At 39.7% G+C, this 16140-nt stretch overlaps 1 protein-coding gene across 5 annotated transcripts in view; it reads right to left on the bottom strand.

The window, feature by feature from the left end:
• The window catches only part of kiaa1549la (KIAA1549-like a), a 202899-nt gene that overhangs the window by 47604 nt on the left and 139155 nt on the right, over positions 1–16140 (bottom strand). For 4 of the 5 annotated variants that reach the window (XM_079680850.1, XM_079680851.1, XM_079680853.1 and 1 more), the window contains exons 12-13: positions 15704–15739; positions 703–899 (exon numbers count right to left, since the gene is read on the bottom strand). In XM_079680850.1, coding sequence (XP_079536976.1) covers positions 703–899; positions 15704–15739 — 233 coding nt within the window. The remainder of the gene's footprint in view (positions 1–702; positions 900–15703; positions 15740–16140) is intronic. The other variant, XM_079680854.1, reaches the window with a different exon arrangement.

The following is a 16140-nucleotide window of genomic DNA, read 5'->3' as shown; positions in this document are numbered from 1 at the left end:
TGCAAATTAGTATACTGTACTGTTTCCAAACAACATTAAGGCACACAATAATCAGGTTCTTAAGATTTCCCCATGTCAATGCTTTTGGATAGTAGCAGCGGTTGAAAAGGTACTACAATCTTGTACCATAGTGTTGGAATACTGTGTTATAATTACAAATCCTGAATTAAAATGTGATTTAAGTAAAAGCACAACAATGTCAGCTTCCATACTTAAAGGACTTCAGAATAATAAATGTTTTATTTATGAGTTACTATTATTGATTCATTAATGTGTTTGTTGCAGCTGGTTAAGGTGAAGCTGATTTCATGTATTTATAATGTATACTGCAGGATAATTTACTCCAGGTATAATGTTTAATTAATGCTTTAATTATAAATGAAATCAGTCATTTGAATTGTGAACAATTACAAGTATCTAGGGATTTTAAATAAATGTAGTGGAGATAATGGTACAACATTTTCCTCTAAGATGAAGTGAAGTGGAAGTGTGAAGTTTCAGAAAACGACAACACTAGAAAAATATCAAAAGTGCATTAATTTAATAAATGTGCCAAGTAATTTTTCACCACTGGATAAAAGCAATTGCTGCGCTAATGAATACTTGTGAATGAAAGTGTTAGAAATTAGCAATAAAAAAGATGTGCTGAAGGTTGTGCAGTTTCCTTCAGTTCTTTAGAGTTATTCAGGCTGGCAGTCTTACCCTCCTTTGTGTATGTCAGCAGACGGAGGCCTCTTGCTGCCGGTCCCATCCTGGTGGACCTTCTTATCCAGCGACATTGACAGAGGAGCATCTCGTACAGGCAGCCCCACCAGCACGAGCGTATCCTTGGTGACGGAGATGGCATCGTCCCCAGTCCGACCCATGTGCTTCTTGGCGTAGTCAAAGCCCTGGACAGGCTGGCAGAGAAAAGGATGACACGCACCAGGAGTCAGAGGAACCTCCATTCTTACAAGGTCACAGACACGGCAACGCGCATCAACACGTCAGGAAGTTAGTTTCAAACTGACTGGCCAAGAAGATATTTCAGTGTTTGATTTCCAAATGGATAAACAATAAATCAGAAAAGGTCATTCTTGTGTTTATCCAATGAGTGTTGTTTTCAGTTTGCCTGTCGGAGTGATGCACATCAAGCAACTCAGGAAGTAAAGCACATGCAAAAACAGCTAAAGGCAACACACTTGAATTTCACTGTACAATACATCTTACTACACTCTAGAAAGCACAGGATGATAATTGGTGAGAAATATAATACTAGTCAACGTCATTTATTTGTCACGCTAACGTGCAATGAGTGATAAGTCTTCTGCAACATATTTAGCACATTTTTACATCATAACGATTGTTTCAAATTGGCATAGAAAAGTATAGCAAAGACATCATACTGTAAGATAACTTTATCATGAAAGCTAATTAGGGTTGTCGTTTTAAAGTCTGCATCTCTTGTGTTTTGTGGCCATGACATTAGTTAGTGTGACTGTCTGCCTGATATAACAATGACAATATTGATTTAAGCATAGAGTTTAAAAACCTTGAATGGCTGCATGAAAACAAGCTCTCTATTTTAACAGAAGTATAACATGGTTAATGCAGAGAAAGGGAACACCATCAGAAAATCATTAAATAAAATACACTTCTGTATTTTGGGTATTATACTGTCTGCCTAAAAGGAAGACCAAGGACATGTGATTCGCTGCAGTAAAACATTCAAATTCATTTCAGTTTCACCAAAAATGTTTTTAAAAAGGAAAAAAAGCTTCTCTTGTTTTACATCTTAAAATTTATCATTTTTTATAATAATCAGTTTGTCATCAATACAAAGCTTAAATATATAGTTATTTAAGTCGACTGTTATGGCTATTGAAGAAACTGGAGTCAGCATTTGAAGACTTTTTCAAATGATATTTTTGGTTAAATGTATCGCAGACAGGTTGGGCTGAATTAAAGGTCTGTCCTTGACTTCCCATGTGCGTGAATATTTAGAATCTGAGATTTTTAGGTGACGATGGATATTTGATTATATCAAATAAACAACCGCTTTAAAATCCAGGAACAACCAAAAGAAACCAATGGATTAAGGCATTTGACTCCAATATCAACAAAGCAATGACTTGCAGCTACCTTGACGTGGTCTCCTGAATAATAATTTACAAAGAACATCGTGTTTCTCCAATTTCAGATAAAGGTAATTGGATGGACCTCCCTTCCTGAATAAGTTGTATTATCAGTCTCTGAACACCACAGCTGGCATGCATAATGAAAAAGTTGAACAAATATATAAAGAGTGAAGCTCTTCACAGCACCTTTGAAGTCAGGGGTTTTGGCATAAAGAGACAAAAGCTGCAGAAGATGTGTTTTACTTAAGCCTCGGAGGTCTGGACACATTCATTGTATTACTAAATGCCTTTCAATTTACAGAATAGAGAACGAGGTTGGGTTACATAACTGTTTTCTCCCCTTTTCTATTTTGAGCGGCTCTAAAATGGGACGCCTGATGCGTGTGAGGATGCATGCTTAATTCTGAGTGCATGTGAGGTTAGGCGGCTCGGGCATCCGCGTTGACGGCGTTGTTACTAATTCATCAGTCATACACACCACTCAGTCATCATCTAGTTTAAACACACGTGGCTGTAGCTGTGGATGGATGTCGGGAAATTGATATATAGTCATATAGAGTGAGAAATAGAGGGAATAGGCACTCTTGCCTTGGAATTAATATATGGATTGATGGTGTGGGTATGTGCACGCACCTTTTAAAGGCTGAAGTGATGCATGGTGACAGTTGTGACTATCGTGTGAAAGATGTATGGAGAGTGCTAGAGATCATCTGCCTATGGCGTCAGGCTGTTCAAAGGTTAGAAAGGGGGTTAGCTGTGTGTGTGTGTGTGTGTGTGTGTGTGTGTGTGTGTGTGTGTGTGTGTGTGTGTGTGTGTGTGTGTGTGTGTGTGTGTCTGTGTGTGTGTGTGTCTGTGTTTATAACATGTGAACAAAGGGCAGTGTACTAAAGAGAGCCTATAATAATAATAATAATATACATTTTATTTGTGGGGGCGCCTTTCATAGCACCCAAGGACAGGGGCAATATAGGGAACAATTAAAACAGTGGATTTAGTGAAATATCAGCCGTGGTAAAACAAGACAAACCACAGGAAATGGACGACAGAAGGACATGCCTTTTTAGGATTTTCCCTTGCACTCCCTTTCCTGTAGAGTGTTACATAGCTTTTGTTTGCATGTTAATGGTCGGCAAAGGCTAAAATCCCAAAGTTCCCTCCTGGGTGAGTTTCTCCCTCTTTGTCTGAAACGCCTCCATTGGACTCCTTTGTTGACTTCCGTGACATAGTGACATAAATACACATCCCTCGCGCCTCTTTAAATGTGCTGCTCCGATGTACCAAACCTAGAGGACATTATACAACTTCTGAAATCCTCCACCTGCTGCCTTGATATTATTCCAACAGGATTTTTCAAAGATGTTTTTCCTTGCATGGCCTCAGATTTACTTCATATAGTAAACAAGTCTCTTCACCCATGTATTTTTCCACAGGCCCTGAAAACTGCAGTCATTAAACCGCTCTTAAAAAAGAATAATCTAGATGCTTCAGTAAAGAACAATTACAGGCCCATATCAAACCTGCCATTTCTAGGTAAAATCATTGAAAAAGTAGTTTTTCAACAGTTGAGTAATTTCTTGCATTTAAATAACTGTTTTGATGTGTTCCAGTCAGGCTTTCGTCCAAACCACAGCGCTGAGACTGCTCTTGTAAAGGTCTTCAATGACATCCACTTAAACACAGACAGTGGCAGAACTTCAGTGTTAGTATTATTAGATCTCAGTGCTGCGTTTGACATTGTTGACCACAACATATTACTCGACCGACTAGAAAACTGGGTGGGACTTTCGGAAACAGTTCTAAATTGGTTTGAATCATACTTAAAGGACAGAAACAACTTTGTTTCTATAGGTAAATACACATCTGAGTTGACAAATAAGACATGTGGGGTACCTCAAGGCTCCATCTTGGGGCCTCTTCTCTTTAACATCTACATGCTACCACTGGCTCAGATAATGAAGAACAACAAAATAAGTTACCATAGCTCTGCGGATGACACATATTTCCGTAACAATTTCACCAGGAGACTATGCTCCAATTCAAACACTGAGTAAGTGCATTGAACAAATCAATGAATGGATGTGTCAGAACTTTCTCCAATTAAAGAAAGATAAAACTGAGGTAATGGTTTTTCGAGCCAAAGCAGAACGTATAAAAGTTAACGCTGAGCTTCAGCCTGCAATGTTCAAAACAACAGATAAAGCCAGAAATCTAGGTGTAGTCATGGACTCTGACCTGAGTTTCAACAGTCAAATTAAAACAATTACTAAATCAGCCTACTATCACCTAAAGAACATATCTAGGATTAAAAGACAAATGTCACAGCAGGATTTGGAAAAACTTGTCCATGCTTTTATCTTCAGTAGACTGGACTACTGCAATGGTGTCTTTACAGGTCTCACTAAAAGATCTATTAGAAAACTGCAGCTAATTCAGAACGCTGCTGCTCGAGTCTTCACTAACACTAAGAAATTGGATCACATCACTCCTGTTCTGAAGTCTTTACACTAGCTTCCTGTGTGTCAAAGAATAGATTTCAAAATACTGCTGCTGGTTTATAAAGCACTGAATGGTTTAGGCCCAAAATACATTTCTGATCTACTGCTAAATTATGAACCATCCAGATCTCTCAGGTCTTCAGGGACTGGTCAGCTTTCTGTCCCCAGAGTCAGAACTAAACATGGTAAAGCAGTGTTCAGTTATTATGCTCCAAATATCTGGAACAAACTCCCAGAAACCTGCAGGTCCGCTGCAACTCTGACTACTTTTAAATCCAGGCTGAAGACTTTCCTTTTTGCCGCTGCTTTTAATTGAACTATTCAGATCTTAAACTGCACTGTAACTTTTATCCATGTATTTTTTCTTTTAATGTTTATTTGATTATCTTTTCTTGTTAATGACTGATTTTAAATGCCATTTTCCTAATGTCTTTCATTTTTTGTAAAGCACTTTGAATTACCTTGTGTTGAAAGGTGCTATATAAATAAACTTGCCTTGCCTTGCCTTACCATCACTGCATTATGTGTATGGATTGTTGGGAGGAAACAGTAGATGTGGTGTCAGGGGTGTTGAACTGAGCGTGACGACCTGCACATCGACAGTGAAAGAGGTGTCACTCAGTGGCTGCTGGGTAATGGATGTCATGCTAGAGACTGTATGGATTCTCAGAAATGACAGGGCCGAGGGGTGTAACCATGGAGAGTGCCTGACATATCACGACTCCTATTTTACCGCACTGGCTCAAGGTCTTATCGTTTCTGTCTGTTCTTTCACACATCCTCATTTCATGTTTGCCTCTGCCTCATCTTTTCTCCTCCATCTCTGCCTCTCTTTAACTGTCCACTGACGGCGTGTTGACTTAACAAATGGCCACGTTTCATCTTGTGCGAGCCGCTCAGTTTAATGAAGACTGCAGACAGGGCTTGTAGTATAGCCTCTGATCAGCCTCTCAGAGATGAATGGTGGTTCTCCTACACATCCAGTTAGGAGAGTGACGGAGTAAAAGAGAAGGAAAGAAGCTGCGTCTAATCAATTCTGTTACAGAAAGTTGTCACGTGAAGTGACTGCGACCACGACCCTTCGCTGTGCCACCAAATGATCCACCCTTGTTTTCCTTTCCTGCACTATCAAACAGAAGCCTCTCCTCTCGTCTAATTTTAACTCGGAGCAACAGCCAACAGCAGCTTGATGAGGTACAGCAGATGGACAAGATATGCTCTAATCCCCATGCGGCCATATTGATTTAGATTCAGCTCTAGCAGGGCGAGCAGTTGAAGCTGCAGCAACAACAAAAAACTTACCAAAGACATTTAAGAAGTAAAATAAGAAACACAAAAGGGAGAAGTGAGCGCATCAGTATTTCCCTGCGCCGCTTAGATAAACTCCTCCTGGGGCAGTTAGGGGCCATGATGCAGCAAAATGCAAAATACCTTGGGCTCTTTAAATGACAGCCTCTGCGCTGTTCTTTCATTGAACACCTTACAAATGGGAATGGATTGCCTCTACTTCTGCTGATTCCACCTTTATTGTGCTCCGCATGTAAGCCTACTATCCAATACAAGAGGAAGGCACCGAGGGAGTAAAAGCCATTTTGAAGAATGTTCCGGCTGCACAGTTTACGTGCAGAGTAATGAAGCACGCCCGACTCTGCACAATCACTCTTTAATGCTTAAACACACATGCTCACCTAATATAAACCAGAGTATTGATCAACAGCTTTAGCTGGTCCTGCATGGTAACTGATGGCCGAGTGGGTTGGGAGCTCAACACACAACTGCATACAGACACATGAATATACACAGTAGATCAATGTGATGGAGTCCATTAGATTGTCTGGTTAGTAAAGGAGAAAATAGGAGTTGAGAAATGCCTTTTGAAACTCCTCGCAGAATGCTATTCTCTTTAAATAGCATTCCTCCCTATGTTGTGGTACTGTTGGTTTTTACGCCAGATGCAAATCATACCAAAGACCACTAATTCAAGTGGACCCAGGTGTTACGTGCTCCCTTTTCTGTTGTCTTCTCTGTCTCTCTGCTGTGCAGGTACACCTGGTCCGCCCCTGGCTCCGCCTCCCCCAGGTGTCCTAATTCCATTCAGCTGGGGACTTAAAAGGAGAAGCTGGAGGAGAAGAGGTCTCTCCCCCAATCCTGACGCCGGAAGACACTGTTCGGGAACAAGCTAGCGGGTGTTTCGGATCTGTAGCTTATGTGTGTTATAATGATAAACTTGTGTGTTCTGGAGGTTCTGTTAGCATAGTTTTTTCGTGGCTTTGTTTCACCCGAAGTAATTTGTTAGACTTTTGGGTAGGGGAGGGACGTCTGGGTCCTACGGCCTGTGGTGTGGCTGGCCCAAGGCCCCCTTCTGCTTTTGTTTATTTCTAATAGCCCTCCAGACCTCGTTCTTTTGCCGGTTGGCCTATGTGTTTTACGGCTGTAGCCCACAAATAAATGGTCGCCGTTAAGTGCTGAATGTTTGGTGTGTTTTCTTTTAGGTTGGTGTGTTTTCTTTTAGGTTGCGGGTCTCCCCACGAGCCACTACCACTGAGTAGAGGGCGGGTCGTAACACAGGCAAGGTACTTTAAAGAAAAGTGTACTTGGATTTAGGCCGAATCCGTGATGTGAAAACCTCCTTAGCTTCTGGGGGCGATGGACAATATTTCAGTGGTTCTGGTGTATCCAGCTAATGTTCAGCCAAGAGATAACGGCTATCTCTATAGGAAATGCACCGTCATTGTTTACGTTCCTAAGCAACTTGAGATGAGTACAGATGTAGCGATTCATTTCAGACAGTTTGAAACGCGAGGGCCGTGATTAGTACGTGATCTGCCCTCGCTCAAGGGAAAACCTCCAGCTTGACTTGAGACCGCCCCCGTGATAGATAAATGTAATTATAATGAAGCCAGCTGCAATGGATCATTGATCCAGCAGGGGGTGCAGTGGGGTTCCACACTGGAGCTCATGTGAAATAAAGTGAGATACAGTATGCTGAATGTACAGCGGAACTTTGTTAAGATCCATATGTCACGGATATCATACTATGTGCTAAATAAGAGACATGTAATCATTTACAAAACATCAACATGTTGTTATTTAACAAAATAATTTTGTTATTAAAAAAAAACGAACGGGAGGAAATGCAGCCCGGCTCTCGATTTTTAATCCTAATTTAATCATCATCTTCACCACGATCATTTATGTTTATGTTCGCCGAATTGACATGAAATCACTGACACATATGAATATACTGTATTCAACTTCATTAAAACGTTATTAACGTGCCTAAACTCAGTAATTCACCAAAAATATGTATATTTTAATGGAGCTTCGTCGGTCGATCAGGATCCCAAAGTGTAGCGGAGGGATCCTCATCTGGATGAAGGGTGTTATTTTCCCCATAAGGAACAAGTCGCTGCAAATTATCCCGCTTATTACATGGCCACATTCTCAACAAAGTAACGACATGACTCCCAATATTAATTGAAATGGTTTTATGGATTTAGAAAATGTTTTTATTGATTTAAAAAATAGTTGTATGTATTGATTTAAATTGACATGCATCCGCTAAGAAAAATAGTCCGTTGTTACCGTTTTTTAAACAGTCTGAATGAAACGGCAGCTCTCAGCTGTGTATTTACACAACTAATGGCCCATCAACCACAGCTCTCTCCCCCCCTCCCCCCCGTGAGCTTTCTTCTCCAGCAGCTAAATTAACAGGAGGTTACTCTGAGTGACCATAGACTGTGTGACAAGCTTACAGTTAGTGACGTAACAACACCATAAAAGCTGGTGGGTTGAAAGCAATACGGGAGGTAAAAATAACTAGAATAATTGTGATTTATTTATTGTGGCTTTTATGTTTTTAGGTGTAACATTTTATGTAATTCAGGCTTATAGTTCACCCTTCTCTAAAAGCCTTAAACAATGACAATATTCATTGTAATTTAATAAATCCTTCCAACACACATTGTAAAAAATAGCCTACTGTAAGTTAAGAAATCATTTCAATATGTACATCTTCTGATGTAACAACAATAACATTATAAATAGTAACATAGCTGAACATGGTATTGCACATTTAGCTTTGAGTGTTACTGACCTGAGATGTTTTTATTACATGAATTAAGGTGACTGAGGCTTTTTAACATACAGGGATGCAAACTCATCAGGTATGAAAAAGGTGACAAGGATCCGAGCCCCCGGCTCCCCCACCCCACGGAATGACAGAGGATTTTAGCAGTCGGAACAACTAAAGCAGCAGTGTTAATAATAACAGAAACGCCAAAGAGTCACATCTAATAGAAATATATAAAAGCATTTATTTTAAATTGTGGAGCAGTCAGTTTATAATTTTGGCAGCACTGTTGAGCATTTTGAAAATGTATTTTCATGCCTCTGTGCAAGGCTTAAGTCTTTTTATCTTTATAGCCACATGGTGTAAAGTAACTAAGTTCATAAACTCAACAAGTACTATACTTGGGCACAATTTTGAGATACTTGTACTTTATTTAAGTATTTCAATGTTTTGCTACTTTGTTCTTCTACTCCACTACAGTTCAGAGGTACATGGTGTACTTTGACTCCACTACATGTATGTAATACCTCTAGTTACTTCACAGATCTGGATTAATTAAGTGAAATATAATCAAGTGTTAAATCAGACTTTAGTTCCACCTGGAGTAAATCCACAAGCTACCCTGCAGTATGCAAAGTCATTCAAACTAGCTGCACCTTTAGCAGCTTTGAGAACACTTTCATGATCAATCATTATAAAACACATCATATCTATTATTCTGAAATGGACCAATCTGCACAATGACTACTTTTACTGTCGCTACTTTCACTATATTTTGATGATAATACTTTTCTACTTTTACTTGAGGAACATTTTGAATGCAGGACTTTTACTGTAACAGAGTATTCCTACACTCTGGGACTATTACTTTTAGTCAAGTACAAGATCTGAGTACTTCTACTTTTACTCAAGTACAAGACCTGAGTACTTCTACTTTTACTCTAGTACAAGATCTGTGTGCTTCTACTTTTACTCAAGTACAAGACCTGAGTGCTTCTACTTTTACTCAAGTACAAGATTTGAGTCCTTCTACTTTTACTCTAGTACAAGATCTGTGTGCTTCTACTTTTACTCAAGTACAAGATTTGAGTACTTCTACTTTTACTCTAGTACAAGATCTGTGTGCTTCTACTTTTACTCAAGTACAAGATCTGAATACTTCTACTTTTACTCAAGTACAAGACCTGAGTACTTCTACTTTTACTCAAGTACAAGATCTGAGTACTTCTACTTTTACTCAAGTACAATATATATATACTTATACCACCTCTGTTTATAGCCTATGAAAAAAACGATTAGAAATAGAAGGCTAAAGCTAACGTTAGCAGATAGTGACAATGTATGCTAGCTAGCTAGCTCAACGATTCCTTAAATAATATTGCCACAGAAAAACGTTTCAGTTCACATCACGCTCTGCCGCTCCGACAGGCGGCTCTGCTCTGAACACCTGAACAGGCCGTTCTAACAGCTGTTCACCAGCGGTCCAGTCTGTGCCACAGTGACTCCGGACGCACAGTTAATATTAACGAACGCACCCGTAGGTAATGTAGCTGCTGAAGCTAGACAATCATCTCGGAGCAGCAGAGCCTTATTATACATCCATGAGCAGAGCCGACAGGCAGGAAGACTCGAGCACACAGCTCGTACTTCATTATAATATATAAAAAAAGAACACCATGCGTGTCATGATGGCACATAACAGCTCACGGCCGCATATTACTCCGGGTCCCAGCCCCCCCCATACCCCAAAAATATTTGTATTGCAGATCTACATGAATCACACAAACGACTTATTTTGGATTCAAAACGGCGAATTTCGCCGAAAGGTGACAAGTTTGCATCACTGAACATAGACAGAGCACAACTGAAACATAACATCTGAAACGATGTAACAACATAATACACTTGTGGGGATGCTTGGGATGTGAGGAGTGAGGGACACGGCTTAGAACGGGCGTGTCGCCTGGCAGGACAGGAGAGTGTGTGCACCAGTCTGCCTTGATCTATGAATTCATGTCCGTGACACTCACTGCTGCCCACAGCTGTTTTATAGAAGGAAATTCCTTCACTTCATGAAAGTGTTTTAACCACATACACCTCTACACACACATGACGGGTGTTATTTTCCCCATAAGGAACAAGTCGCTGCAAATTTTCCCGCTTATTACACGGCCACATTCTCAACAAAGTAACGACATGACTCCCAATATTAATTGAAATGCTTTTATGGATTTAGAAAATGTTTTTATTGATTTAAAAAATAGTTGTATGTATTGATTTAAAAAATAGTTGTATGTATTGATTTAAATTGACATGCATCCGCTAAGAAAAATAGTCCGTTGTTACAGTTTTTTAAACAGTCTGAATGAAACGGCAGCTCTCAGCTGTGTATTTACACAACTAATGGCCCATCAACCACAGCTCTCTCCCCCCTCCCCCCTTGATCTTTCTTCTCCAGCAGCTAAATTAACGGTAGGTTACTCTGAGTGACAAGCTTACAGTTAGACACAACACTGTCATTGCAAGTGACCCTCAGTTAGTTGACTTTTATGTTCAACTGCTAAATTCGTTACTGATAAAAAAGGGCTTTTACTGTCCCTAATTACCTTAACACTAGAACCGCCAGAGGTTTTTGTATAGGCCTACCTAAACACGTCAAATCCCGCTATTAGAATGCAATGTTTAACAACATAGGGTGCTACATAACACACTTTCAGGAAAAGTCACGGACTGGGAGACTTTAATATTTTATTGAAAAAAAGTTACATTGCACACACACAACACACATCACACAAATTGACCCGATTGGCGGTTCTAGTGTTAAATAAACTCACTAATTAATGAAAACAGTTCAATACGCATTATTCTTATTCTTATCATTCTTTATGAGCGCAGAAATAGTCTTAAAATCAGATCTGTTTTTTAAATGAAATCTGAAGGCAGGCAGTTAGCTCTGATCACCTATGATAAATGCGCCGCACCTAATCGCTGGCCATTCAGCCACAGACACTGTTCGAAATGGGGAGGAGCTAGGGGAGCTTGGCTCCCCCGAAGAGGGAGGGAGCTCCCTTGATGGCTGACTTTGAGATAAATAGGGGGAGCCCAAAACAGTCGTGCATATTTGTGTCACACAGATTAGAAATGTTGAGTTTCTGTAAATAACAGTTCTTGAAATAAATAATAGTTATTGTTCATTACAGTTTCTGAATATTTGTTTTATATTTGTGAATATGTCTGGGTGTTGCCATCTGTACGTGGCGGCGCTGCATTCTTACTTACGTTGCTATGGTTATGGCGGTGATAACGGCGCGGTATTTGAAATGTTCATATTGATATTTTTTTAACTCTGGCTGTGTAATAAAAAAATATGGCAAAACGAAAACAGCCAAGCGTCACAGCTTTTGGATTCACAAGCAAAGAAGCGAAGGAGTCTAAAAATGACAACGTGAATGGAAAACAACTTTTAGTTGGCCGGCTGTAAGCGGCGTTAGGGTCGAGTTTGACAGCTCCACACCGAGGGAGAGGCCTGCCGATGCGGATCCTGAAGAGGCTTCAACAACGGCCACATCCGCCGGCATAGTGACACCGTCTGTATTAGTAGAATAGTGTTTTTATAGCAATTGATCGCATCCGCGCTGCTGCGCGAGTCAACAGAGCGTGCGTGTGACATATTTAGTAGCAGGATGTGCTCTGAAAAATAGGGCTCCCCGAAAGCAAATGGGTAATTCGAAAACTGACAGAGCTCCCTCTATACAAATCAAACTGTAGAAGGTGTGAAAGCACCTATTGTTTTAAATAATGGTCGGAATGTGACCTGTGAGCCTTCTGAATTACCGTGGGACAGCACATTCTAAACTAAAATGTTCAATCAATAAAGTAACATCTTATCTTATCTTAATAATATCTTCATATTAATAATAATAATAAATCATACAGTATGTGTCCGAAAGGGAGCAGGAGGAAGCAAACACAAAAATATACTGCATATTAAAGCAAACGATTGTAAAGGTTAAAGTATGAGCATAACAAATAAAGAAGTGTAATGTAAACATTTACATTATAATTATGATTATTTAATATATAAAGACTATATATTATTGAATTACAAGATTAGATATACTTTAGTTGATCTAAAATATTGATGTGTTCAAATGCTCTTCAAAACACAACTGAAAGTCCATGAAACTTGTCTTTCTGTATTTGTGAATGAAGTGCCATCTCCTGGTTAAAACCTGAAATTGAAAATCTGGCAACGCCCTCTTGGAAAATAGTGGGAGGGCTTAACATTCCTCTATACTGGTCTTTGGCAGGTCGTAGGCAGGAAGCTGTAAGCTGGAGTCCGAAATTCAGTGCTACATCTGTAGTTAAGTTAGAGTTAATCAACACCAGGTATATTTGCAAAGACTCTTGGGTTGGATGTCATTATCCAGATAAATTACCCAGACAAAGATGACATGAATGCAAATTGGAGCTTAAAGGACTCGTCCACGTTTATCAAATCTACTTTAAAGAGTAATCTAATATCACTGGCCTCTAGTTCATTACATTACATTACATTACATGTCACTTGTTAGACGCTTTTATCCAAAGCGACTTACATACATTCAATCCTGTGGGTAATCCCCACAGGAGCATTTTGGGGTGAAGTGTCTTGTCCGAGGACACAGCGGAATGTTGACTGCAGTGGGATTCGAACCAGTGCCCCCGTGATCCGCATATGCGCACTAACCACTTAGCCACAACCATCAAAGATGCAAGTATGTTTCAAATCACACTTCTGACCTGGGTTTAGGAAAAATGTGTGCTTTTTAAAATCTTTTACTAAATGTACAATTTCCCTCCGGAATAAGGACCTTTTCTATGTTATCCGCTTTATAACTTTGATTTCGGACACATTTCAGTGTTTCTTAGGACATAACAAAGCCAAAATACCCAAAAAATACCAATTACAGAGGAAATTCAATCTTTACATTTCTGCGAGTCTTGTATAAATATAAACCAGAAAACATTTAAACCTCTGTTTATTCAAGACACTGGAGTGTTTAGTTCCAGTTTGCCTCTCGCCGTAAACTCTTCCCGAACTAAGCCTGTGTGATCACATTTGTTTGTGCATGCCACTGCTTGGGATAGGGACAGCGTAAATACCACTGTGGTTTAGAAACAGTGATTGTGGCCTCGCGGTACCATTTTAGAAATCACATATTTTGGGGACTCTTTAATATTTGATGCGTTCTTTTGGAAAACACAACATAATGTTTGCAGTAATTGTAAAAGCAAACAAAATCTTTATAGCTCGTACATTTAAATGTTAATCCTGTAGTATAAGACACATCGATACAAACTGTATATTTATGCTCCATCGCGAAAATGTCCTGCCTACCCATCCATGGCTTCCCTCACATCTCCTCCTTTTGAGGAATGAGGGGAGGGACAGGCTGAACCAAAAATAACCAGCGGATCAGCTGAAATCCACCATAACAGCTGTAACCACCAGCGTTTTAGCATGTTTTTGTCCCAGTTATCTGTCGCTAATCATCTGCTATAGGTCTAGCCATGATAACGTACATAATTCAGTGGAGATACTATAGAAAAAAAAAATTGGGGGCTCTGTGAAGGCTTCCCGCTGAGCCACTTTGAGATGAGAGTGGCTTCATGTGAGAGGATAAACCTTGAAAAGGAAAGGAGCTGGCAGAAAGGCTGGTGACACAAGCTTGAGTCACATTTTATGGATGCTACATAATAAAAATAGATTGGCTTGGTTTGCAGGTTTTGAGGGCTCTTTTCCACTATGCATGCAGATGAGCCTGGGTTAAAAATGGCTTCTTCTGGCTGGCAGCTTACTTGCCCGTTTTTACGAGATTTTTTACTTCCCGATCGGCTCACCCCAAATCAATTTAAATCATACACAATGATTCTCGTTCTTTTTTAACCTTTCCTCGTTACCACTTCCTCTCTCCCTCCTATTGATGTCCAAATAGTCAATGAGGATGGAGGAATGTCTACAGCACAGAAACCACATGCACACATTTACCCAGCAACAAGGACAGGCAGCACATACAGAAGGAAGCAGCCAATGAGGCAGTACAATACTTGTTCATTAAAGACAGTCAGAAAAAATCAGGAAGCAGTGAAGAAACTAATATGTCATTAAATAATGATTCATCCAGATGTTTTCAAGAGTGGTGGTATGAGGTAATTGTTCATAGTCAGTGCATTACCTAAAGTAGATTGTGGTTGACATTATATTAATACTGCTTTAACTTGCCATCAGACAGTGCTTTCAGGGATGTGAAGCCATTATCTTTGCTCTAGTTAAAGTGAAAATCCCTCAGTTGGTTAGTATGTTATACACACAATAACACAAACTAACCAAACAAGGCAGTGGTGGACCAGAAACTTCCATATTCTGCAGTTTGGTGTTTAGTTTTCAATATATATATTTCCTCCCACACACCTGTACCCCCTGCCTGAAACGCCTCCAGTGGACTCCTCTCTTTTGGAAGATAGTGACATCACTGTGTAACAGCACTTTATTGGCTAGCACTCCATCACATTGTACGTGATATGTTAATGTTGTTGACCAATCACAACAGATCCGGCCAGCTAACCAATCAGAGCAGACTGGGCTCTGGTTTCAGACAGAGGGTGAAAAGAGGTGCTGCAGGACAGGCAGTATGAGACAAATAAAGAGCTTTCTGAACATTAAAGCATGGAGACATGTCACAGTAGAGGCACTAAATAAAAATATGAACCTGAACATGAGCAGAATTGGGCCATTTTAAATATAGCATACATTTTTACTGAAAGCGATTTTTTACATGGTTAAAATGTGCTCCTGTCTGTTTCTTCCAAACTGGGGGTGTGCCGACTGCCTCCTACTGTAGGTAATACACTGACTGTGTATCACTACCTCATACGACCCCACTCAACAACAAGCCAAACAATTCCTTTAATGTTTTAATCATGTGGTCAGTCAGTCAATTAGTCAGTAATCCTCCTAACCAGTGCTTAGTCAATACCTGGTGGTGGTAACTGCCCTCCCTTCGATATGAGGTCTACAAGGAGAAAGTCGTAGGAACAAGGTAAGGAAGGGGTTAATATAATAACAGAACAGAATAGTGGAGAATGGGAAATGACCAGATAGGATAGGATAGGATAGAAAGCATATTAATTGTGTGGAAATGGTGTTAAAATTAAGAATTTAGGATAAAAAATAAATTAAAAAAGAAAAATCAATTATGCATACAGTGATTTGAGTAATATCTGGATTATAATTAATCCAGGGTATACATTTAACCTAACTGTTGCATTAAACAATCTTACTACTCCACTTGTTGCTACCTTGCATAAAACAGCACTGCATTATGGGTACATTTCGATGTATTCCTTTACAAGAATAATTGCTTGTTTTATCAGGATATCACTGACATGAGGAACTTTGTAAAAATGTTTGTCA

This window comes from Notothenia rossii, assembly GCF_949606895.1.
Source record: "Notothenia rossii genome assembly, chromosome: 5".
Classification (NCBI taxonomy): domain Eukaryota; kingdom Metazoa; phylum Chordata; class Actinopteri; order Perciformes; family Nototheniidae; genus Notothenia; species Notothenia rossii.
Note: the sequence above shows the minus strand (reverse complement) of the source record. Positions and strands in the feature narration are given on the sequence as shown.